The 26,080-nt window shown below is 49.0% G+C and overlaps 2 protein-coding genes across 4 annotated transcripts in view; one reads left to right on the top strand and one right to left on the bottom strand.

Annotated features, from left to right (window-relative positions):
• Positions 1-8,482: 8,482 nt before the first annotated feature.
• SOWAHB (sosondowah ankyrin repeat domain family member B) lies at positions 8,483-13,463 on the bottom strand. Its single transcript, XM_015861579.2, has one exon. The coding sequence runs from the start codon at positions 10,655-10,657 to the stop codon at positions 8,642-8,644; it is 2,016 nt and encodes a 671-aa protein (XP_015717065.1). The 5' UTR covers positions 10,658-13,463; the 3' UTR covers positions 8,483-8,641.
• Positions 13,464-13,502: 39 nt separating this feature from the next.
• The window catches only part of SEPTIN11 (septin 11), a 47,092-nt gene continuing 34,514 nt past the window's right edge, over positions 13,503-26,080 (top strand). For 2 of the 3 annotated variants that reach the window (XM_015861582.2, XM_015861581.2), the window contains exon 1: positions 13,503-13,630. In XM_015861582.2, the coding sequence (XP_015717068.1) occupies positions 13,565-13,630 (66 nt within the window). In that variant the 5' untranslated portion in view covers positions 13,503-13,564. Of the gene's footprint in view, positions 13,631-15,784; positions 15,860-26,080 lie in introns of those variants that run through there. The other variant, XM_015861583.2, reaches the window with a different exon arrangement.

Raw genomic sequence — 26,080 nt, 5'->3', positions numbered from 1 at the left:
TCTGTAGGACAGCAGCACTTCCCACACATTACACATTGCTCAGGTTGTCTCGAGGTTTATCAGCTGCAGGGAATCTTGGGCAAGCAAACCTGCATCACTGATAAAACAAAAGAAGTAGTGAAGTCATCCTTCCCACCTTTTCCATACAGCAGAAGGTACAGGCTACATCTTTGTTTTCCCTCAGCAGCTGAGTAAAGCAACATCTGGTGGCCTTTTAGTGATTTCCCCTTTGTACTGTTTTTTAAGGCTTGGCTTTCTTTACATCGCTAATTAAGTAAAACCTGCAAAGCAGCAGTCTCCCTTGTGCTGAATGACCCCGAAGTAGTTTCGTATACAGCTTTGCTCAAATCAGTAGCAGAAAAATGCCTCACATTGATGTGGAAAGGGATGGGACCCAGCCTTGTGTACCAGCCCACTGTCCACCAAATCATCTCAGCAACCTGAAGCTGTGCTGGTGTAAAAGAGCTCTCCTCTAGCCTGTCGTGCAGCACATACAGCATGCCAGGATGGTTTAGAAACTGAAACCATCTGGAGTTCCTTCACTACAAAGGCATCTGTGTGCCAGAACTGGTCTCCTTTGAGCCACCCACACAGTGAAAAGGAATTTATTAAAGGTGGCTCAAATATTTCTAATATGGAATTTAGGCAGGAGAAAATTGTCAATTGGTGTTTGAAGGTTGCCTTGCAAAGAGCAGGCTGATTCATAAAACTAGCAGCAGGCTTCAAAGAACCACTAACAGTGATGGTTCAAAGTCCTGAGATACTGAAGCGCATTCAAAATAGTGTTTCTTGGGTTGAAACTTCTTTCCTTTCCTGACCTCTTCTCCATCACTGTGTTTTCTCAAGCAGACTTAGGCTGAGTCTTGTGTCATGAGGGCTCCCTTGCTTCAGACACAAACTCGAATTTTCTGTGTGCTGAAGTGCGATAAACAAAGACACACTCAGGTTTAAGACCAGTGTTACTGGATCCCTTTAGTACAATGCTTTCATCACTGTTAAATCAAATTAATGCAGGGAAGCGTTCTAAGAAGAGCCTATTATTGTCATTATAAAACAGAACAGCTAATCCCCATACAAAATGCCTTACAGTTTGGGAACGTGAGCCCTCTGCAGCTGCATTGCATCTGCCTGAGAACAGAGGCCTGCTGGGGGTTGTTGCACAGGGTGCTGCCACAAGAAACAAAATGTACAAATAGATGCCAGGAATATCTGGGGATTATCACCATCCCTGGAGGTGTGGCACAGAGGGATGTGGTTAGTGGGCATGCTGGGGATGGGTCAGCAGTTGGACTGAATGATCTTATAGGTCTTTTCCAGCCTTAATGAGTCTGTAACTCAGTGATTCTATGATTCAATGAGCATCAGCACCAGAGCTCGTAGATTTCTTTGGGAAATTTCTTTGGTGCCCAGGCTTAAGTAACACACAGAGGGTGGGAATCTGAACATGTTGCTGCTATTGATGTGCAGCAATCTCAGAGTTATGTCTCCTCTGCAGTTTTCTCCCACTGATGGTACCACTACAGGAGCAGCTATATTACCAGCCCCTCCTCACGAGAGTGCCAAGCTGGATGGTCATTAGCATGCGGTGCACATCTTCAGCCACCTCATGCTGCTGCCATCCACTCAGCACACCAAGTACACAGGATTGTGTGCCATGCACGTCACATGTCTGGGCTTCACATGCTGCTAAAATGGATTTTAACTATGTTGTAAATTTTAAACTGTTTCCCCTACCAGTTTGGCTCCAGCAGCAGTAAACACAAGTGTGGTTGTGGCAGATTCTGACATTGAGAATTGCCCCAGTGCAGGCTGGCTTTACAGGCCACTGTAGCAAAGGCAGAAACTGGACATGTTTGTGCTTTTGTTGGACATGTTTCAGGAAGCTGCTGGACCTTCTTATGCAAAGGCACAGAACAGGCTTGGGCTTTAAATCAGTACCAAAGGCACACAAATTGATTGGTTGCCTGCCTTCTGTGCTTGGTGACAGGCTGCTTCTCAGGTGGCTAGAAGGAGACATCTCAGGTCACAGCTGAAGAATCTACACACACACACACCTTAGGAAACATACCTGCACGTGGTAGTCCAGCAAATTCAGTTTGGAAGCAAGAGCATAATTAGTGAGACTGTGGGAAGGTCAGAAACTCTACTCCCAAACCCCCTGCAGGCTGTGGTGATCTTGCTTGCAGCTCCTGGGTGGGTCCACAAAGAGTGTCTGGCCACAGCATGATGAACTGAAGCAGTGGAAAGCCCTGAGCACAGTACGATGCAAGGAAAAAGGAAGGCAGGCAGGGTTTCTTACACTGACAGTGTAAGATTGTGAGGGTGAGTCATGGCATGAGTTGAGCAGTGCCCCCAAGTCCTACATGAGACCAAAAGGCAACTGAATGCTGCCACCACCATATTAGTCAGCAACAGGTGATAGACTCTGCCAAGGCACCAAGTCACTGCCCTGCCATGGTATGTGAGCACACAGCGCTCTGTGTTCACCTCTAGAGGAAATAGCCGTCTGTCTGAGAGAGCCTGGCAGAATCCCATAGCAGCTTCAGAAGCGTGAGTCCAAGGATGAAGAAGCATCACACCTACAGAAATCTGCAAGACGTCAGAATTGAGGGGAAGCACCACTATATGTACCCTTACTCTTGGCCACAGTCAGGAGGAATTGGACTTGTATGGATGCTACGTCTGTATGAGTGGGTGATTTGTCACCCTCTCATGTCAGGAAGGGCCCAGCCAAGAGTGTCAGCATGAGGAGCAGACGCCACATGAGCAATGCCTGGTTGCTGGCATTCCTGACAAAGCACAACTACTCCATACCATGGAGAATCCAAAGGTGTTTTCTTCCTTCAATAAGAAGCAGTTTCTCCAGAGTGCTGGGAGACTGCAGCACTGAAGATGAAGCAGGTCAGCGCTTTGGACCCGGAGTCCCTGCTTTCAGAGGTCCCACCTGCTACTGCTGGCAGCCCCAGGGTCTCCTCACAGTCAGTCCTCCCAGCAGCTAAAAAGCCATCCAATCTGAAGTCAGCAGGTGACGCTATCAGGAGGAGTAGGCTTGGTGTAAAGAAGCAACCAGAAAGTGAGGAGAGGGAAGAGCTGTGAGCTGTTTCCTTCAATCATCCATTCAGTATTTATAAAGCAAGAAGATAAAAAAATCCAAGTCAGATGCAAATAGCTCCTGAACAGAAAGATGAACATTTTCCTTGAGCATGCCATTCAGCTGATGACTAAGCCAGCTCTATTGTTTATGCAAAGAAAAATGCGTAAGTTTCCTTGGCGATGCCATCTGTGTCTTTACCTTGGAGGCAGCACTGCCAGGCTTACTGACCTCCTCTGGATGGGCTTTATTACAGCCTCTTGCCTAGGAGCTGCCCTGCCTTCAGAGGAGCATTTATTTGCCTGTTTTTAAAGATCACTTCAGCCACATCTACTCAAAGAGATAAAGAGATGGATAGCTTTGTACAGTGCAGTGTAGTTCCTTGTCTTTTTCTGGAAACAGATGTGTTTTGACATATACATACTATATGTTATGAAACAACGTTGCTTATCCTTCCTTCCTGGAAGAGGCTTTGTATTTAGGGATTTCTGATAGTTTTGTCAGCCTCTTGCTGCAAACCAGCATCTCCTGCCCTACATATTTCTTGTCTTTGCCCATGTGCTGTAATAAGCAGAACTGAGCTGAGGAGAGCAAACAATGTGCTTGTGGGATATGAACCATCAGGCAGAAAAAAAGATCATTCAAGACTCAAGCTTCACCTTCAATGTCACTAGCATTGTGATGGTAGCTGAAACTGCAAGAGGATGGGGTGGGTACACAGGGGGGCAAAATTGCTGCTCCAGTCTCTTCACAGTCTCTGCTGGAGCCCTGCAGGCTACACATGAGCAACGTAATTGCCCTCTGATTTTTCTCTGAGCCACACATCTTGGCCACTAGCAAGGCACCTGGCTCTGAGGAAAATCCCTGCCTTCATGCTTATCAGCTCCCCATTGTGTCTGTGGGCTGGGAGAATGCAAACCAAAAGATCAAGTGCTGGCTGCCGGTAGTCAAGGATGGGGTGCCAGAACAGCTAGATTGCTGTTAGCCCTCTCAGCAATGGCTGCAGCCCCATGCGCACATTTACCCCTGATAAATGAACAGCCCAAATCCTCACACCGCAGATAGGTTCACAATACAGCATGACAAACACGAAGGAGATAAAAAGGGCGAAGTGCTTGTTGGTGGAGGAAACTGAGCTCTGCATCCCTGTAGCAACAGTGTTAAAGCCTGGGACTTTCTTGCCCTTTCAGTAAGTGAGGCATGGGACCTTCCCCTTCACACTAAGCAATCCTTTCTGTTTACCCGTTGGCATGCAACTCCCAGCCGGACTTTGTACAACCTAAGATAACAAACACTCTGCACTTGGCTGTTCAAAGCTATTTGGCCCCTGCCGAGTCAGGGGAGTCCAGGCATGAGACACGCCATCGCAGATTCTTGTGCTTCCCACTTCCACTACATCAAACTACATCAAGCCCTAAAAAACACCTTTGCTAACTGTCAGTATGTGTCCCCAAGTTTGTTCTATCAGGTCAGATTGCCTGCTCCAGTGGAGGGAGCACAAGGTTTGCAGGATGTTCCATTCCTGCAGGCAGACTGCTGCATAGGAAGCTGCTGTGTCAGGCCGGGCAGTTACCACCATGGTGCCTCAACACCACACCTGTCCATAGCACCTGGTGCCCCTGGAAGCTCAGCTACATAAGACTTTGCCTCATCCAGCAGAACTGGTAAACCAGCCCTTAGGTAACACAAGGTACCAAATCATTTTTCTCCACCTAATACCTCTTTAAAAAAAAACTTTTTTTTTCCCAACTCTTTTCCATGTATTTTCATTTTGTTCTTTCCTCATCCCACTGCTGCTCACTGTGTAAGTTACCAGACACTGACCTCAGAAAGAAACCATGACAAGGGGCAGGAAGGAAGCCTTTGCAACCTCCTTCTAAGCCAGCTACATCCAGCGCCGAGGCTCTGTAAAGGGATAGTTGCATTACTTTGTTTAGGTGTGGAGTTATATCCCTTAATGCAGTTGTGTGGACTGGGGAAGAATGTTGCAGTTAATTGTTTCTCCTTGCAAAGTCTCCATGCAGTGCATAGCATGAGAAATTCTAGCTTTAACAAAACCTAGCAGCAACTGAGCTTGTCTTGTTTAAAGCCACTCCAGAGTCCTATATTACTAATTTAAAACAAATGGCTTTTGTCACAGTAGAACAAAGTGGGTTTTGTGATGGATTTCTGAATGGGTTTATTTTTCAATCTTTCACGTTCTCTTCCTTGCTGCTTAGGATCATAGAAATATTAAGGTGAGAAGAGTCATTTAAGATCATCTACTTCAACCATCATCCCATCCTCACCATGCCCAGTGACCGTGTCCTCCAGAGCCACATCTCCACACTTCTTGAACACCTCCAGGACGGTAACACCACCACCTCCCTTGGCAGCCTGTGCCATTCATTTGCTGGGTGGGTGGAGCTTCCTATCTTAAGTCTGTCATAAGATATGACTCTGATGGGAGTTTACACCACCAGCATAAATGATTGCTGATTTAAGTGCTGGTCTTGTTAAGGTGTGGGTTTTAAGAAGCCATTCCACCAAGCTTAAGTGATGAAGACCTGTGAGCAAAAGACAGTCTAACAAAGACAATTAATGGCTGAGGAGTTGCATCAGGCTGCCAGCTCACCTGTACAACTTCTGTTAGCAAGGCTGCAGCATGAGTCTAATCAGAGCTGCAATTTGGGAACATAATTGAGACCTTAGAAGCTTCATGATTCAGATGAATGTCCAGTTCTGCTGAGCTGTCTGTTTTTAGCAATCTGCTGAGCCGGTGTGACAGCACGCATCCCTGGAGCAGGGAGGTGGTGAGAAGAGAAGGTGTAGCATAGCACTTTCAGCTGCACACCAACTTTAGAAGGCCTTTATAAGGGAATAAGCACCTCTTTGGTTTGTAGGAGTTAAGCACTGGGAAGCAGCAGGGTGGACTTTATCATAGCAAAGCAGGAGGCATGTTTCCCAAGTGGTGTGAGGAGAGGGCAGAGTTCTGTGTCTCAGGGTGGTGCAGATCAGATGCCTGGGTTGGGTGTGAGCACAGGAGCCACATCTACCTGCAATGAGGAAACAGCCACCTGCACCCAACAGGAAGGGGCCAGGCAGGCTGAGTAGGTAGCAAGGAGAGCAGGAGCTTGTTGAAGCAGAAGTGCTTAGGTGCACATTAATGTGTTCACCGTGGGTTGCTGCTAGGGAACACGACTTAGGATGCCTGCATCACTCTGCCTCCCATCCTCAGCATGCTAAATATCAATTTCACCTCTTCTGTGTCTATTTCCCCAGCAGAAAACCTGGAGAATGAGGCTTTCTTCAGAGTAAGAAAATGGTTATTCCCACAAGCAGTGACCGACTTCCATAAAAAGCTGTGCAGTGCAAGAGCTGTGCAATATTACTGGTCTTAGCATCAATAGAACCCCTAAGCAGTCCCAGGATAACAAAGCAGTGTAAAGGCACACTGGATCTGGTAGGAAAGGGTCTTTTCAGCCCAAGATTTCCTAAGGGTGACTTTGTAACTTAAAAATTGGGGAACACAGATGGACTGTGCTGTCTCTACAAAGTTTGTACAATGACTTCCCAGGTTGAAGTGCTGCTGAGGAGTGACAGCTGCTCTGAAAAGGGTGACAGACAAGGTTAGCAGCAGAGTGAAGACAAAAAGCATTACTTGGATTTGCGTCACGGAGAAAGGTCATGGAAAGGCTGTAAAGTGAGAATCCCAAGGTAATGCTGTGCTTCTCAGTCTTTGTCTCAGTAATGCTGGAGATATGAAGGGGGGAAACCATATTCTGCAGAAGTCGCAGATGGCTGTGGGGTAGAAGTGTGTTTCCCATCACAGACGGGAGGGGAAAGGACCACTTCAGGGAAGGAACCTTACGTCTGTTCTCAAAATGTCCATGTTCCGTCCCCTCACCTGGCTCTGCCCCCTTCACTATCCTCTTTCTTTTTGGATGTCTTCCCTGAAGCTCTCTGATGCCAAGGCTCTGGTGGCTTTCCTGGCACCCCCATCGTCAGGTTGCTTTTAAGAGCGGAGGCTCACGGAAGCCTTTGGAGATCCCTTTCCCTTGCTAAAAGGAGAAAGCCGGGGTGCAAAAAGGCTGCTGCCTTTTATGGCCACAGAGACGGACAGACAAGGTTCACTTTTGTGAGGAAAGAAATCCTCCTTCAAATAAACCCCAAGCAAAGCGGAGATCTCAATTAGCGCTTGAGCAAGGGCTTGAGGCATTCCCCAGCATGGATGTTATGCAAGGGTCAGGTTCTGCCGCCCTGATTCCTGTTCCTCCCCGAAACTGCAGACATTTAGGCACATACCTCAAATACAGGACCAGTCCCACCTATTGCACTGCTCTACCCCGAAGAGCCAGAGCCAGCAGCCCTGCGCTCACAGGCACTGACACCTGCTGCTCCTGGGGTCGCCCAGCAGTGGGAGCATCAGCCCGGCAGCGATGTGCCCCTTAGCTTCATCTCTGCCTTCATACAATATCTACAGGAGAGCCAGGTAGCGCTGGTGTGAGGTTAAGCTGCTGCGTTTTTGGACTGCTCATTTCTGCTAAATCAGTGTGCAGAACACATTTTTTTTTTTTCGTAAGTCCAGTGGGATTCCCAAAGGCAGTTTGTGGTTTGGAAGCTCTCGGGAATGACCACACTGCACATCCCTTCTCTGCACTCAGACCCCCGGTCCCACTCGTCCCCATCACACAAACTCCTGTAAGGAAATTCAGAGCTGGGGTGTCTGAGAAAGCACAGACAGCTCTGGTCATGTACCCACTGCGAGCTTCCTGCCTGCCCAGCCTGGATTCCTGTGGTGATGCTTTCCATCCCTAAGGCATGGGAACGGGCATCTGTAGCCACAGCACAGGTACCACTTCCGAGTGCTGTAGTGAAAGGAAAAGGACCGTGGGGCCAGAGAGAGGGAGCAGGATGAAAGCTGCAGAGAGGAACGGGACTGCGGGGCTGCCCCACATTCCTGTCTGCATGGGCTGCAAGGCGGGGTGGGTGTGTTAGCATCCTCCTCCGCGCGTCTCTCCCGCTGCCGCCCTCTGTCACAGCCAGTCCCTTTCTGAGGACGCTTGCCGGAAGGCCAGCTCTGGACCAACTGCATTTTTAGGAAAGGGGCTCATCCCTTAATCTGCTGGGAATAGACAAGGAGCCCAAGCTACTCCCCGGAATGTAGGTGGTGTTAAGTGGGTGTTTTGCAAACCCCAGCACCAAGAGCAGCCCATCCCCGAGAGAGAAAGCCAGCAGTGCCCTGGCTGTGGCCAGACTGCAATTGTCACACTACCTCTCGAGGCCCCAAGCCCATGACCCCACTCGTGCTGGTGACTCTGTGAGTCATTCCCCAGGTTCAGATGCGCTTTCAGCCAAGGAGCTACATCCTCTTGCTCTCAGAACATCAAGAAATTGAAGGGAGAGCAGAGAGACTCAGACAATGTTTCATTGCAATAATTTAAGAGTACATTCTTCAAGAAGTTCAGTTGAGTTTGCAGCTTTTCCTGCCCACATGCATTCCCCTTGGATCCAGTCTCCTGTGCAGGGGGTGAGCGCTGCTGCCCATCAGTCACTCTCATTGCCAGCTCATCAGTCACTCTCGTTGCCAGCTTGGTGGGCTGCTGCCCGGCGGCCGCGCTGTGGCTTAAGACATGCAGCCAATGGTGCCCTGCCTGCAGGTGGCAGAACCTTGCTGGCTGAGGACACACTACGGGCCAGGGGCTGCGTGGGGAACATAATGGTGCCCCGGGGTGCCTGCAGGAGCTGCCAGATCTCCCCGGAGGTGCTGCTGCCCAGGTACTCCCAGGGCTGGCGCCCGCTGCCATCCCGCACGTGTACCTGGCAGCCCATCTGCTGCACCAACACCTTGATGACAAGCGTGTGGCCATGTATGGCAGCCAGGTGCAATGGAGTGTACCCGCAGCCTGACCGAGCATCCACATCCAATGCCAGCCCAGCTTGGCGTGCTGCTTTAGCCAGCTCCTGCAGGCCCGGCCCATCACCGTGCTTGGCCAGCCAGTGCAGCACCGTGAAGCCCGACATGAAGTCCCGCTGCAAGGCCAGCTGTGGCTCCTCCAGGAAAAGTTCCCGCACATGGGCCCAGCGCCCCGCTGACACCGCCACCAGCCAAGTGTGAGCCCGCCGACCCAGTGGCACTGTTGGCCCCCGGCTTGAGACGTGCATGGAAGAGCTCCTCTGGGGCACTGCACGGAGAGGTCTCCCTCTGTCATCTGACGCCTCCAGCAGAGCAAGTTGGCACCTGATGCTGCGGAAGACAGGTATTGAAGCTGGGGGTTTGCTAGCCGGTGACCCCTGGGGGTCCGATGCTGGCAGCGCAGACCGGGATAGGAGTGGACTGGCAGGAGAGGGCTGGGAGCACGGGGGCAGCCCCCCGGGGCCTGCTGGCAGTGCCGGGGATGGGGGTGAGGGTGACCCCTTGGTGTCCAGCAGCATGGCTCGAGGTCGTGCTGGGCCGTTGGAGGTCCGTACCTTAGGCCCCTCTCGCGGCGATGGGGGCAGCCTGGTGGAGAGCGTCTGAAGGGACCTGGACAAGGGCAGGGGGAGCGCATGCGAGCCTGATAAAAGCAGTGATGGGGACGGGCTGCGTCCGGCAGCGAGAGTCTGCAGGGACCGGGACTGCGACAGGGGCAGCATCTCCGGGGCTGAGAGCAGCGGCAGGGACTGGGCAGGGGATGGCTCCGGGAGGGACGGCTGCGGGGACCGGGCTCGATGCGGCCCGCTGAGGGGAGGCACCCTGGGGCCCGCTGACAGCAGCGGGGACCGGGCTGGGAGCGGCCCTCTGGGGCCAGGCGGTGGCAGGGAGCTGACAGAGGCAGACCCGACGGGAGGCGGCGGCCGCTGCGAGCACCGGGACGGGGACGGGGACGGTCCGGCGGAGGGCGGCTGCGGCTCCCGGTACGGGGGTGGCCCCTGGAGGTTCCGATAGGGGGGAGGCGGTGAGGCGGCAGCGGCATCGCGAAGCGCCCGGCGGCACTCGAGGCAGAGCCCACCGCGGCCCCGAGCAGCGCAACCCGCGACGGCCGCCGCTCCGCCGGGCTGCCCCCCGCCCGGCCGCCCCTTCCCCGGGGGGTCGCGCCGCCGGCAGGGATCGCAGCGGGGCGGCGGGGACGGCTCCTTCTCCTCCTCCTTCTTCTCCTCCGGCTCTTTTTCCTGCGGCGGCAGCTCCTCGTCGAGAAGGTCGCGGTACCTGCGGCGGAGCACGATGTCCTTGGAGGTGCCGGCGGCCGCGGGTTGCACGGTGGCCACGGCGTTGACCAGGCGCTTGAACCGCTCGCGACGCTCCCCACGCTGCGCGTCCGTCAGCGCCGGGTCACGGAGGAAACCCTGGAAGTGGCGGAGCAGCGCCGCGTTGGGGGCTCGGCCCCCGGCCGCCCATAGGAAGTCCAGCACAGCCTCCTGGCTCAGCTCCCGCGCCATGCTCCGGCCGCTCGGTGCTGCGCCGCGCCGGGAACCCGCCTCCACCGTGCCCGGCCTCTGCGCCTCTCCGCCTCCAGCGCCTTTGCCCCGGGTGGCGGCCGGGGACGGCGGCGAGGGAGTGGGGATGGGCGCAGCGCTGCGGAGGCGATCGTACAGTCGTACAGTCATCGAATCGCTAAGGTCGGATAAGACTTCTGAGGTCACCGAGTCCAGCTGTCAGTACGTCCCCACCATGTTCATTAACCGTGTCCTTTAGTGCCTCATCTACTCGTTTCCTGAACACCTCCAGGGACGGTGACTACATCACTGGGTGTATGTTACAGCTGAAAGCTGTGGGTAAGGTCAGTGCCCTGGTGGGCACCTATGAGGTGATAGCCTCACTGCAGCAAGGACTTTGGCATGAGTAGGGTGGGTGCACTCAGGGAATGGGGGCACAGAGGAACTGAGCTCAACAAACACTTGCTGCTGACAGTCAGTAGGAGTCCTCTCTCCTGCAGGCTCCGGGATGACCATAAGGATGTGGGTTACTCCAAAAGTAATGCCTCCTATTTATTTCCACAGAAACAACAACAGATACAAAGAGTACAACACCAGTTTGGTGGAATAAATTCTGAGCTACAGAGCACTGTTTTTCAACATAGAATCATAGAATCACCAAGGTTGGAGAGGACCCCCAAGATCATCCAGTCCAACTGTCTGCCTATCACCAATATTTCCCACTAAAGCCTGTCCCCCAGTACAACATTTAAATATTCAGTGACTCCACCACCTTGCTGGGATAGTCACCACTATGAGCTATGCGTTTTTTGTCAGTGATAAACAAGAGCCTGCATGCCACACTTGCATAAATCAGTACCAGCAGAAGTGACCCGCTGTTTCACAGCTCCTATGATGGCATCGTTGCTAGGAAAATGTTGCCCACTCAGCCTGAAGAGATGGAAGTCAGAAGGTGCCAAATCTGGACTATACAGTGGGTGTGGTAGGACATCTCAGCCAGGTTTGTCACTGTCTTGAAACTCGTGTGGGGCCTGGTGTTACTGTGCTGCAAGAGAAAGGCTGCCCTCTTCTCTGGCCTGCCTGGAAGTTTGAGCCTTCAGCTTAGTCAGCATTGCAATGCAGTAGTCAGAGTTGATGGTTTGTTTGTACAGAGTTCCCTGGTCATAATCCACCAATTAGTGTGGATGAGCTGATGGAGATGCTGTTCATTTCATGGTGTGGCAGTGGTGCATGGCTGCCTGGAGTACAGCTTGTCTTTCACAGCACTGTTGCCACTGCTGAAGTGCACCACCCACTGCCTCACTCACCTTGCTGACATCCACTGGTAGGTTTCCATCAGTGTTCATCAAACATCAGTGAATGGAGGAATTCATTGGCACACCATTGCTTCATACACACCTACATCAAGGTAACAGTGGTTGCAGGAGCAGATATGTGTGTGGTGCTGCTCTCAAGTAACTGAGCTTTGCAGGTCTGTGCTTTTGGACTGCTGACTTGAAGCTGTATGAGTTTCGGCTGCAGGCTGGTTTGCCTGATAAATTGCACTGAGGAGTTGCAGGACTGCTAAATTGTAGCCTCTGCGATATGGGGAACAGCTCCGAAAGAAACTTTTTAAGTTAGAAGTTACAGTTTCAGCGAAGTATGGGATGTTTGGCAGCACACCTGAACGTGCCTTGTTTCAGTGGCAATGGCAAGTTGCTTCTATGCCATATTACGCCCTAGTTTTGGTTTTTGGTGTGGCATAGTGCAAGAGTGTGGCTGCATCCCATCATCAGCATTCACCTGGCTAGGAAATGGGTGCTGGGAGAAGGGACATATGAGATGTCAATATTTTATTGCCCTGCACTCGCTTTTGGTACAGTCCTCCGAGGCACCCTTTATCTTCTAAGCCCTTGGTTGCACTCACGCCCTGTGTGTGATAGCAGCATGGCCTTGACAGCAGCAGCAGGGAGGAAACTCCGCCGGAGAGGAAGGCCATTCCTTCTCATGGTATCACTCACCGCTACCAACTCCATGTCACTGGGCCAACTCCCACCTCACCACAGAGCTCCTGTCAGGCAGTTGTATAATGCCATAAAGTCTCCCCTGATCCTTTTCTTCTCCAGACTGAACAACCTCAGTTCCAGCTGCTCCCATGAGATCTGTGCTCCAGACCCTGCACTGTTGCCCTGCTCTGGATACACTCCAGGGGCTCAGTATCTTTCCCTCAATATTGCCTTTTTTGAGGGTCCTGGGTAGAGTGAGTCTTTTGGTTCTTCAGGGGATGGTGATGTAAGTTGCAAATAGCACCAGTCACAAAATGGAGGCAGAAGGAAGCAGTATCTTGGCACTAAAAGAAAAGGAGCTCACTGTTCAAGTGTTGTTGCCTCCTGCTGTGAAAGAAGACATTTTCTTTAGGCAGCCATACACCTGTGGTTGATTACAGCCAGGAGGAAAGTTAACCTCTGCTCTGTGTTCACCTGTGTATTTTCACATCCCCTGTAATCTTAACAAGTTACCCCATGGCTGGCACGCACAGTTGGGAAGGCAATGACAAGCTGTTGCTTCAGAACGGTGCAAAAGAGCTTTGGAAAAATGCAGTCAGTCCCCATAGGAATGAAAGATCACAATTCCTTTTGCATGAGGACAGATCTGTTCACAGCAGTGAACTTTTAAGAATGAGGAACTCATTCTTTTAAGAATGAGGAATGTGAGGAACTACAGTAGCTAAGATCTAAGCAGAGAGCAGCGAGTTTCCTTGTCCTGCCGGGTTTTGTTCCCTGCTCTTTCAAATAGAGCTGCCCTACCCAGGGAGCTCCGTACACAGGTACTGGGAAGGGAGCCGAGCCGCAGCATCTTCGCTAGCGGTAACAGCACCTGGGCTCAATTAAGGGCTGTAAGCAAGGCTCTGTGTGCAGAGAATCAGTCCTCGGAGCTTCCTGGGTTTTGATCCCCATGCTCTAAGCTCCGTTTCCTCGCGCAGAACGCACGCAGCACCCAGACCTCGCCGCGCCACCGGCCCCACGGGTTCCCCCCGGCCGAGGCGGGGCGGGGAGGGGCCGGGGCGGGGCGGGAGCGGGCCCGCCCCACCGGGTGGCCATGTTGCAGCCCCAGCAGCAGGCGGCAGCGAGTGCGGCGATGGCTGTGGCCGTGGGCAGAGCGGCGGTGGGTTGTGGGCGCGGGGGGCTGCGGGGGGAAGTGGGCTGCGTTGTGCGGGTGTGCGGGGGGGACGTGTTGCGCAGCCTGAGCGCTCCTCGGTTGCCGGGCGGTGGGTTGGTGACTGCCGTTTGTTCGTTCATTCGTTCATTTTCTTATTGATTTATAACCGTGCTCAGAGAGACAAAGGGGTTCGCATTCGTAGCGAGAAGGGAGGAAAATAATCAGTACAAAAACTCATACGGTCTGATGCAGGAGAAAAGGAGCCTGAGCGCTCCGCTTGCAGAAGCGCGAGTGGAGCTCCGCCGCGCCCCGCTGGAGGGAGAGATGCGCTCCTGTGCGCTGTCGGCCGGCGGAGGGAGAGAAGGAGGGGGCTCGGCCCACCCGCCTGCAACTTTCTCAGTGCCTGCGAGGGAAGCAGATGGGGCTGGGGGCTGGAATGAGGCCCCTCGTGCCGCTTGTGGGATGCGAGTGGGGTGGGTGAGGTGAGGAGGTCTCCTTTTAGGTTTGTTTTTGGACCTGCTGTTTTTGATGGTGTGTATGTACTGTGTTCATCTCTCCTTCGTTCTGTTCCACCTCTGCTCACCCTCTTCTGCTTTTGGTGAGCCGTGGTCACCGGCAATCCGAAAACAGCGTTCCCAGGAGCCTGCCTTGTGGTTTCACTGCGTGCATCCTGGCTGTAGAGAGCGTCTGTCAGTGTGAGAGCCATGTGTATGTGGCAGGGGGGCGGGAGGGCTGAAGGGCTTCTTCACAAGCAGCTTCTGGGCAGACCATGCATCGTAAAATCATTAAGGCAGGAAGAGGTCTCTAAGATCATCTAGTCCAACCATCAACTTATTCCCACTGTGCCCACTAACTGCGGTCGCTCGGTGCTATGTTTCTTGAACACCTCCATTCTCCAGGGTTGGTGCTTTTAGAGGTGTTTTACCCTGGGGGAATGAGAGATGAAGGAAGGTGGGCTGATGTTTGGTAGGTGCTGGAAGCTTATCTCATATCCCTTCTTATCTAATCCCTCTGCTGCCTCTTTACGTGCTGCTGTTAGGGAGGTGGTAGGGCAGCTGGGGAAATAATTACATAGTGAAGCTGATGGGCATTTGCCTTTTCAAGCTCTTAATGACTGTAACTTATAAGGTCACAGAGCAGTATCCTTTGGTGGGGATAGGGTTGAAGGAAGGGGGAAAGAAAGGAGAAAGAATGGATGAAGAAGTGAATTGGTTTGACTTCTTAAAACTGAGATAACATTCCCAAGTCACAATCTTTCCCATTTTGACGGAATAAAACATTATGTTAATTGTAAAAGCATGCATAAGAAAATAACTTCCTTGAGCTGCTCTGAAGTGTCTGTGCTTAATTGTAGCTAAGTAGGGTGCGTTTTGGTAGGATGGGCGGCTTTTGCTTTAAGGTCCCAATCCTACAGATGTGAATGCACATTTGTGTCATACTGCCTGTAATTTCATTTGAATAGAAGTTGATCTCAGTATGTGAATGTAAGGGTGTGCATAAGCAAAACTTTTGCAGGATTGGTGCCAGGAGCTGCCATGGGCCCTTACAGCTGATGAAAGCCATGTGTGTGCTTAAACATTCATCTGAGTGGCATTGTGCATGTGGTCATCTGCTCTGGCTCTGTCAAAGATTAGCCACTTGCATCCCCCTAGATAGTGGACCATCCTTTTCTTGGGCTAATTCCAAACATCTTGACCAGTTCTGGATGGTATCTCAGCAGATCAGACTGTGGAAGAGGGCTCTGGCTTCCCTCCCCTATTCTTTATTTGTTTATTCTAATTGTTTACAGAACTGTAGCCTGGGCTGGCTGAAGGAGCAACACTAACATAAACATACATGTATTATTACCTCCACCTCCTGCAAGTCAAACAAAGTGATGGGAGATGAAGCTGGAATGCAAATTTTGTGGAGGGGCCATGGTGGATGTTATTCAAGAGAAAAGAAACAGCACAGTGCACTCCTCAATCTGTTTATCCTATCAAGATTCTTTATAATGAGAGATTCAATTTTCATGGAGGGGAGGGAATGAAGAAGGAAAAGGTACAGGGGGGCTGGTGGAGCTGAAGAATTGGTGGTTTTTGGCTTTTACTATGGGGCAGCATCTTCAGAAACCACTTCTATGTGTTCTAGAGGAAGGAGGAGAGCCACCAGGCCCTGCTGTTTTTTGATGGTGAAATGAAGGATGAAAGTGGTGATCTTCATCTTAGGGGTATTTGGAGGTTCTTGCTGATGAAGGTGGGTCTGAGAGATGATGGGGATGAGAGGGACTGTGGGTGGAGATCCTTGGAAGAACCTTCTCTTGGTAAGGCATGAGAAGAGGCTGCTTGGGAAAGTAGTAGAATCATCGTCCATGGAGGTGTTCAAGAACTGTGTAGATATGGCATTTAGGCACATGGTTTCAAGGGCATGGTTGTGATGGGTTAATGGTTGGACTAGATGATCTTAGAGGTCTTTTCCAACCTTAATGATTCTATGACTGTGTTGCTGAGATCATGAGGAATTGTGTGTCTGAGTAATGCTCCGAAATAATGATACATATTGATTAAGCAGCATGCATCTGACAAGCGAAATACTTACTCATTGCTGAGGCTTTGTGCCCCCTTTTCATCTTCCCAGCCTCCAGGAAAGATGGATGACTGTCCTGGCTGCCCACCTTAGGGCTGTTTGAGGCTGTTGGTGTGTTGCCACCTCTCTGGAGGTCACACTTGAGCGTAGGCACGAGGCTGTGCGGTAGCTTGTGGCTCTCCTTGCTGGAGAGATGCAGAAGGGGACAGGGTCTTATCCTGGTGTCTGGTCTCATTGGCTTGGTTTGGCTCCAAGCTCCCATCCCTGTAAGCTGTAGTACCTCTTGCAGGAGTATACAGCCAAGAAATTTCATCTCAGAGCCATTGGGTATGACCAGGTGATTTAAAATAAACAAATGCTGCAACAGTTCTTCAAGCTTTTTTTTAGTACAGTTTCCAGCTCTCTGAACAGCTCTCTAGCCTGCTGTACGAAGTGATGCGTGATAATGGCTCAGACAAACACCACAGTGTTGTTGGCATTCAGTGCTAATGCTGGTAGAGTGCTCCTGATCAGAAATGTAAAACCAAGGGCAGGGTATTGAAGAGGAGTAATACTAACAAAAAATCTCCCTGAACATCCCTTCCTTCTCCCAGTAAAAGCTGTTATTGCCACTTCACTAACACAATCATGCTGTACTCTGTCCTTGATAAGGAGTCTCAGAGATGGCTTGGGTCTTACTTAAAAACAGAGGCTGCTATTGGTTCTGGAGAAGTGACTGGGTGACATTAGGAGCTGAATCTGCACTAAATGCTCCTGGAATTGCTGAAAATCTGGAGGAGCTGAATCTTTTCCTTGTAGGTTTAGGTTTTTGTGTTCCTTAGTGTTGTCCTGTGTAAGGCAATGGTAAAAAGCAGTTTTATATATGTATAAAAAGTTTATATATGTATGAAATGATATGTATACATATATGTAATGATGCTTGTAGCTTCTTTAGATCTTTTGTATTATCAAAGTGAATCTTCTGTTACTGCTTCTGCAAGTAGGGTTTATTTTTGGACAGTATCTATCTATTTAAAATAGCTTAATGAAATACTGTGACTGCAGGTAGTTTCTTTACCAGATCAGGTCACAAATACTGGGTGAAAACTGATAGCAAAAGGCTTGTTAGGGTGTTTTGGCTTTACCACAGATGTTGCTGCCTTTGACAGTGGCTCCTGAGAGCTGATTCCTATGAAAACAGTAGCTTAAAAATAGATTGTTTCTGGAGATCTGCGTGCATTTCAACTATTTTAATCAGGAATTATCATAACCTCTTCCACATGATGGGTGTGGAAGGGGAGAAGCAATGTTTTGACTCCTGAGGGAAATCTGTTAGTGATCTTCAGGACTCACCTGTTTGGCTCTGAAGTTGTTCTGCGGTCCGTGGGTGGTGTGCTGGGAGGTTAACTGAGTGCAAGGGAGGCCGCTGTCTATTTGCCAGATGCACGCTAACTGCACCAAGAGTGCCAAACACTTTCCATGAACACTTGAGCGTGGTTTGAATGAAGCTGATGACAGACTGGTGGTCATGAAATGGGAGAGGATGTTGGTAAACAGCTTGCTTGGCTTGCTCAGTGACTGTGCAAGCTGTATTCCCCTCCTGCTGGAGTGCACAGCAAATGATTCCCAGCAAGGTACAGGAGCATAGGCTGCCCTGGAGATAGAACTACAAATCTGCTTTTGTGCTGTCAGTAGAGTTTACCAACAGCCAAATCTTTGTATTTTAAGGCATGCAAATCATTTCCTTTCATCCCCAGTGAAGCTCTGTCAGCCCAGGGTTGATTCAGTCTGCTTATCATTGACATTTGTTCTTGGCATGTGTCTGTAATAATGTGTATTACCCCAAATCCTTTAGAGCTGCGTAGGAAATATTCAGATTTGTGTGTAAATGTCCCAGGTTGTCCTTTTCTTGCTTCTGCATATGACTATGATTTCTGTTCTCCATTGTCTCTTCTTGTGTTAATCAGTAGAGTCAGCTCTCTGACATATCTCATGTTTCACGTCTAGGTTAAGCAGTGGTACTTCTCACTGTGCCCTGATCAGTCCCAGGGATCTGAACTCTAAGATCTTTGTGTGTGTGCAGGCACAAGGGCATAGATACTTAAAACAGAGTGGCTTCTTGATCCCATGTCACCAGCTCTATTTCTAAAACTCTCCCTAGCTGTGGCCGAGAAAGTCTGCTGGCTGTTACTTGTATCCACTGCTTCTTATGATAATACTTAGTTGGCTTATAGAATCCAAGATGAAGATTTTTAATACTTCTGAAAATGGTTTCTTTTGTTTCCTGTCTATTGTGTGCAGTATCCGAGCCAAGAAAAGTTCTCTGTGCTTTAAAGGAATACTTTTCTGTCACAAAACGCCTTTTATCTCTGAAAATGCCAACCTAATCTCATTCTGTTTCATCTGTCTCATTAATATTGAATACATGGTACTTTAATGTGGCAGCGGAGGCAATGTGGGGAATTTCAGCTAATATCTGACAACAGCAAGCTGAGATTTAATGACATTTGTATGTGATCTGCTATACATAAAGTAATTGGCATTTTCTAGAAGCGTTTGACCTAGTTTATGGCTCTTTCTGCCCCCTGCCTTCTCAGATCTGCTTTCGGAGGTTGGTTAGTCTTGAGGATCTGAGCTGTTGTCTTGCTTGTGGGAAGATGTTCCCCAATGGGTGTTGAGGTTTGTGTGTTGGGATCGTGAGAAGGGTCTGCTGCTCTGGACCTGTTTTTAGAAGCAATAATATGAAACCCAAGGCATCCATGATGCAGCCATCCTTCGTGGCTTTGAGTGAACTCTTGCAGAGTGATGCTGTTTTTCTTGTAGGCTTAATAAATGTTCAAGTCTGGTTTGGTCTCCTGATAAAGAGGAGGTTTGGTCACTGAGGCACAAGTTCTCGGTATCCAGTGGAGGTGGCAAGTGGCACTGTGCTGGGGAACTGAATTACACTTGGGAAAACTGGCATACAAATCTCCACTGTGGCCAGCTCTTTGACAAAGCAGCCATAAACCCTTCCTGATGCTCTGAGCTGCAAGGAAATAAGACTGAAAGTTGGGACTAAACTTCTTGAAGTATGCTGCCTTCTGGGGCATGCAGCTCGTACTCAGTGGGACAAAGAAAGAACAACTCAGTTTGTTTCTGCTATGTGATTGCCAATAAATAGTGGTGAAAGGGGACCTCAGGTTCTGTGTTTCCAGGTAGCTGAATATCCATCCTGCTGGAAATCACTTTGGCTGTTCTGCATTTAGAGTTGTGCGGTAATTCATTATTAGATTCTTGATTACAAGAGCCACTGGTAGCACTGGGAATGAGGGTGCATGTGGCTGACATGCTGCAAGTGTTTTGGCCCCTTTTACTGAGTCTTGGGCAAGGGACTTCAGTTTGCTATGCCCTTGTTTTTTCCACATGTAAGGCAGATGATAATTCCTCTCCTTGCTTTAAGTGTGTAGTTGTAATGACTGGATTAGTAGCATAGCCATAGTTAGCTTCATAAAGGTAGCACCAAATGTAGTGAGAGCCTGTGGCACAGAAGCATTTCCAGACTAAATGCTTTCTTAATTAAAAACGCTTTCAAGAAAACTACCATTAAAATAAGCAATATGCAAGTTGATGTTTTTGCAGGGATTTAACAAGTAATTTCAGTGAGGAAGAGGGGTTTAAAAGTGAGCAGTATGAGTAACTCTGCCGACCTCATTTCTTATGGGCTTATGTAAATGCAGTTGAGGGCAATTTTTACATAAAGCATTTCTAAAGCATGGTGAGTTTGTCTGGTACAGGCTCAAATCGTCCGAACATCAAAGTTAGAGGTGTTATGGTTTTGTTGCTTGAACAAAACTATTATTTGAAATTGTAGCCTTGTGTGTGACTCCTGTCTGTTAAATAGCACAGCCGTGCTTCCCCCGGGTCTTGGCCTTGCCAGGAATGTTGCTCAGAAGAGCAGTTTTTCCATGGGATGTGCTTGGTTTTGATGTAACCTAAGGAAAGCAATATTTTCTCTTTTGTAGCCTAACCAAACAACCTGGTGATTTCTTCCAGTTAGATGAGCCAGAAAGCTGGAAGTATAAATCCAGATGTGCAAGCTGTCATAGGGCTTACATGCAATGAAGGGAAGTATGAAATTCACACAGGCTAAAGAGCGGTTGATGTTTCTAAAATGAAATAGGTGGTTTGTTCCCATGTAAAATATGCAGTAAGAAATCATGGAATCACAGAATGGCTTGGGTTGAAAGGGACCTTAAAGCCCCTTCAGTTCCAACTCCCTGCTGTGCGCAGGGCTGCCCCCCACTGGATCAGGCTGCCCAGGGCCCCATCCAACCCAGCTTTGAGCACCTCCAGGGATGGGGCATCCACAGCTTCTCTGGGCGGCCTATGTAGTGCTTTACCACACTTTAAGTGAACATCTGACCTGAACCTTTCCTTGTTTAGTTTCAAATCACTTCACGTTGTCCTGCTGCTGCCAGACAGTACTCAGATACTCAGTTTCCCTCCTGCTTATTAAGTGCCCTTTAGAGTCCCAAGAAGAGTGTGTGGATGCTGTCCTGTTCCAAGTTAGCCTTGGTGAATGATGTTTTCCTGTACTTTGTGCTGAAGTATATTGGATTCTGAAAGTTGCTCAGGATGGGGAATGGGACAGAGTTTAGAATCAGAATCATTTGAGTTGGAAGGAACTCTTAAAAGTCATCTGGTCCAAATCCCCTGTGATGAACAGGGACCTACAGCTATGTCAGGTCACTCAGAGCCCTGTCCAGACTGACCTTGAGTGGGTCCAGGGGTGGGGTATCCATCACATCTCTGAGCAGCCTGTGCCAGAACTTCACTCTCACTATTAAAAACAAACAAACACAAAAACAACTCACCTTTTGTCTTCTATCCAGTCTAAATCTTCTCTCTTTTAGTTTGAAATGATTTCTCCCTGTTGGGATTGCTACTTTGCTCCTGGCTGCTATGCAGGTAGGATGGCTAAAGAAAACTGCTTTTGGGTCTTTGCCTCCAGTTTGTGCTTTCTGGGGCTGCAGGGCAGCCTGAATTGTGAGTAACTCATATGAAGCTTGATGCTGCTGCATGTGTTACTGCTGTGAGTGGTGTGGAGGAGGCTGCTGCATCCCTAGTCTGTGTAGAATTTAGAAGCTGTGTGCTGCAGCAGTTCACTTGTTTTGGTGTATTTCATTAAATAACTCAAGCCAAGAGCAAAAGCATGTGCTACGCATGAGAATCATGGCCCAGTTTTGGAATAAGCAGGTCTCCAGCACTTGGAGTTGCAGAGCATGTCAGAGCAGGGTGCTCCTTCATCTGAACCAAGATTGCCAAGCCAAGTTCTCTGTGAGGAAAGCATGCTCGCTTGGAGCAAGCTGCATTTACCTTAGGGTATGTTTGTCTTCCCAAATCCTCAGGTTTGGTTCCAAGAGGTTGTGACTGGATTTACCTGCTCTGGCAGGTCTTTAAGTCTATGCTGTGCAGGGAGATGAAGCGTGGGGCAGTGGAGCTGGCTTGCTCTGCTGCATCCCTGCTCATCTGTCACAGTCATTTGTGCTCTGCTGTTCCTGGGTATGTGCTGGCATGGTTGGCCAAGCTCAGTAGTTCACTGCTTTGTTTACCTGACATGCCCTGCTTCCTGTTCCAGTGCTTCTTGTGGGGGGGAAAGGGAGTTGAGATCCAGCTTGGTAATGAAATCTAGAATGGGCAGCCTAGGAACCTGCATATCTACTCTGAGATGAGAGGGGCTAAGCTGCATTTGAGTTGTGGGTGTATGCAAAGCTACAGCATAAAGTAACTGCAGGAAACAAAAGGTAAAGGCAAGTCCTTATAATTGACATTTGGGGCAACAGCCTTACAAAATCCTCAATTCTTCCTTTCTAAAAGCTGTCCTTAAGCGATGTATTCCAGCAAGGTACATTAGAATACTTATCTGAATTTGTAAGGTTATAAGACTCTGAATTCTGGCAGGTATGTGTTTAGCTTGGCTGTCTGGGAAAGGCTCTGGGCAGCTGGTCAGAATTTATGGTGTTTTCTTTAGGGTGTATCAAGAAAATCATCACAAGTGTGGGATAATTCTAATGCTGGTTGCAAGCAGTGACATGGATTGCTGCAGCACAAGCCCTGACAGGAGGGCAGGGATTAAAAGTAAATCCAAGTCTGACCACTTTGCTTTCCATTCAAAGACAAACAGGGATGGAGAGTCTGAACTGAATGTGGTGTCCAGCCTTAATTTGTGATGAGTTGGACTTGATGGTCCTTCTGGGTCTCTCTCCAACTCAGGATATTCTGTGATATGCAGAGGTAGGTGATGGCCTTGGTTTAACCTGTTACTGTAGCTCCATAGGCAGTTGATGACCGTTGCAGCAATGTGTGTGTGGAATAATTTATGACATTATTCCAGTGAGCACATGGGTGAATGCCAGCAGTTTTCTAAACTCTGCTGGTGCTCTTATGAGCGGTGGGGCTGCTGCAGGAAAAACAGCATTAGATTAGTGCAGAGTAATGCTTGGAAGTGTCATGCTTAGTTCCTAAGGTATGTCCTATCCCTATCCTATGTCCTATCAGCAAGCAGATGTGCTAATTGGGAGTATTGTTCATGCATCAAGCAAGGTATGGGGGAAGAAGCCCAAGAAGAGACTTCTAGCTACAGGGTTTTCCCAAGCAGTCTTTGCTATCTCTCTGCTGGTTGAGAGGACAATGCCATCATTTGCAAGTACTTGGACTGTGTGGGTCAGTGCTGAAGCAATTCATCACAGAGCCTTGAAGGACTGTTGTGCCATGAGCTTGGTGCTGGGTGTCTTTTCTGGGGGGCCAAAGTGTTGAAACTTTCCCTCAGCCCCCCTGTGAAGATGCAGCTGCAAACCACCAGTACTTGCCTGCAGTTCTTAGGCCTCCTGCTTTTAATTACTCTGTCGTGACACTGCCAGCAGGGTGGGATGGCCGGCTCTGGCTCCTGCGTGAGGGAAGCCTCTGGCAAGGCACAGGGCAGGGGCAGTGCCTGCCTCTCTCTAATTGTTGTTTGTTCCTTGCTCATCCAGTGCTTGTTTATGGGAACCTACCAGGCAGAAACTCATCAAAGGCTGCTCTAGAGCTGGCGCCCAGCAGTCCTGCAACTCGCCCTGTAACCATTGCCTGCAGGGAAATGAGCAGCTCGGATTGCTGGCCCTGTATTGGGGGCTACTTGGCTCAGTGTGCCTGTACAGGGGTCAGTGACTGGCCTGAGTGCACTGTCCTCTGGTTAAAGATTCTGTGTTCCCATAAAACATAATGTATTAGATAAACATGGCTTTAATGCACAGTCGTCTTGTGCTTCTGAACAGCACTGATAAATGAATTGCAAGTTTCCTGCAGGCTGGTGTCCGCTTCCTAGTGGCTAAGATGAAGTATACAGTGATGCCTCAGTGTTCTGGGCCTTTCACTTGTGGTCTCACTTATTGGTGAGGCTGTGAGCATGCGGCTCCTCCAGGGATTGTGCTGGAACTGAGAGCCTGAGAAAGAAATTACTGTAGCAAAGCTCATTGTGGAACTGTTATGTTGAGACAAAGAGAAAGTAACACCTTACTCATGGTAAGGGGTGTGGGAAAACCTTTGATGGCTTGGAAGTTCATACCCTCTGCTTTAAGGTGTAAGTCCGCATAGTTTGATCAGGTTAGAAGGTTTAAAGCTGTCTGCTGTTTTATAGAACTGAATTCATGGAGTTTGACCTGGCTTATATTATAATATATAACTATTATAAATGAGAACATGATCTTATGAATCCAGGGCATCTAATTAGTGTCTGGAATTTAGCCATTAATAGGGGTTTGTTTATAGAAATACTGTTAATATTTTTCCTTTAGGAGATTTTGTTCTTTACATGTAGCTGCTCAAAGTAACACCCAGTGTTACAAAAGAAGAATATTTTTCTCTTGCTTATTTCCTCATGCTTGGCATTTATACACCATTCCCACTGGGTTCTTTTATTCTGGGGTGCTGATTTGGAGTGTTGAGGTCTATATGTGGCTTCCTTGAGGGCAAAAAGTTAAAACTGTTGGCCTAAAAGAAGACGAGATAAAGGTTAAGAAAACTGAAGATCTGGGGGCAGGCAACACCTGAAATTAACTGTGTGAGTACTTCCTACTCTTAAAATCTGGACATGCTTCTTAAAAACTTGCTGTAGGCACTCAGCAGTGCTGCTGAGCTTGAGATGCATGCGAGCACATTGCAGGCTGTAAAATATGCTACTGGAGCAATCTCAATGATGGTTCACGTCTACCAGGTCTGGTGCAGCAGCTTTGCCTTGGCAGGGAGCTGAGTGTGGCCTTGGGCAAGCAGCAACTCAGGCTGAGAGGCTTTGCTCTCTACTTGAGTCTGCAACTCCCTTCTAAATTTGTTGGCTGATGTTGGTCACTGTCTTTGCTTGTGCTCTGCGAGCAGGACCCTGATCTGTGGTGGTCTGGGGCCAGAGCCCAATAGTAGAATACAGAAGAGAAATACAGTGTGATTTGATGCAGCACCTGAGCCTCCTAAGCGTTGCTAGGGAAAGATTTCAGGCGAGAGACTGCAGCCCTTGGAGTTTGATCCCTGCATGTGAACTCTGAGGTTGTCCACAAGTCCTAGAACATTGTGGTAGGTACAAATGCAGGAGCATCATAATTGGGAAAGAAACCAGTCACTGAAATGGCCCTGTCTTCTCCCCATTTCGCATCCATCTTGGTTGCTCTGAACTGCCACTATTTCCAGATAATGGGGAAGGAAGGAAAGGCTGGTGTTTTATTGAGAAAGATACATGCAGGAGATGTAGATAGATTTTGCACAGGGAATGACTTACTTATACCGATTCTGCATCTGGTTTTATTTGTGTTATTAAGATTAAGCTAATAAATGGGCTTAAAATTGTGGATTATGGCAAATTGCTATTTGTCAGCACTGTATTGCCAATAAGATACCCCTGAACTATGTATGAGTATGCAATTGCTTGCTCTAGCCAGCTCCAGGGAGCCTGGATATCTGAATGCTGTTGCAGAAGAGAGCAGTGGTTTCTTAATGAAGTACCACCGCTGAAGAACCCCATTCATCTGTTTGTGCTTCAGAGGTCTACTGTTACATAGCCTTTTTCTTTTCAAGCATCAACTTAATAGGTTTTAGGTGTCCAAACTTGTGTATGTACATGCTTGGAGGCTGCAGGCTGAAGTGGAGGATGATGTGGGCTTTGTTTTGAGCCCAGCAACTTCAAAATGCAATGTGTTAGTGGGAAGCCTGGCAGCAAGTTTGAGCCCTGGCAAGGAAGGTGGAGAGGAGAGAGAGAGCAGGGGTGAAGGATAAAGATCGTGAGCTTTAGCCAAGGCCCTAACTTGTGTTAGTCAATGTAACTAAACTTTCTTTTAGTCACTGCCAGGTCTGTTTTCAGCACTCAAGTCAGGTGGGTGTGTAGCCATAGCTCTAAAATGATAGGATTGTCTGAGCTCATGCATTCTTCTGGGAAGTTATGGCCTGGACTTCCCCCAGTCTCAGGTAGGCTTCGTTATTTCAGTTGTGCAGTAGTTGTTCCTGTCTGACTACTGGTAAAGGAGCAGGAAAATGAAGGCAAATCGTGTGGCTGTTTATCCTGAATGCTGTGAGGTTATCTGCTTTTCTAGGTCTTTTCTCTAGGATCCTTTTTACCTCTAAGACACCTCGTACAAAGACAAAGATGTTGTTTTCAATCCATGTTATGCAATTGTAGATTTCAGAATTGAAGTTCTGTGTCTGCCCTAAAACATGGCTTTTCCTGCTGGGAAGCACCTTGCTTACTCATAAGCTGCATTAGGGAATTGCCATCAAATAATCAAGGAAATCATCATAGGCTTATAAGAAGGTGAGGTGATTACAGGAATTGAAGCTGCTGGTATGACCCTGAGCTTGGCCTGATGGGAAAGCTGGCACAGCCCTGAGAGTGCTGAGAGCTGCAAGCTCAGGTAC

The sequence above is a fragment of the Coturnix japonica genome, chromosome 4 (genome assembly GCF_001577835.2).
Source record: "Coturnix japonica isolate 7356 chromosome 4, Coturnix japonica 2.1, whole genome shotgun sequence".
NCBI classification, from domain to species: domain Eukaryota; kingdom Metazoa; phylum Chordata; class Aves; order Galliformes; family Phasianidae; genus Coturnix; species Coturnix japonica.
Note: the sequence above shows the minus strand (reverse complement) of the source record. Positions and strands in the feature narration are given on the sequence as shown.

What these genes read in the sequence shown, in the direction of transcription:
- SOWAHB (XM_015861579.2), bottom strand. Translation starts at nt 10,657, where the DNA reads ATGACTGTACGACTGTACGATCGCCTCCGCAGCGCTGCGCCCATCCCC.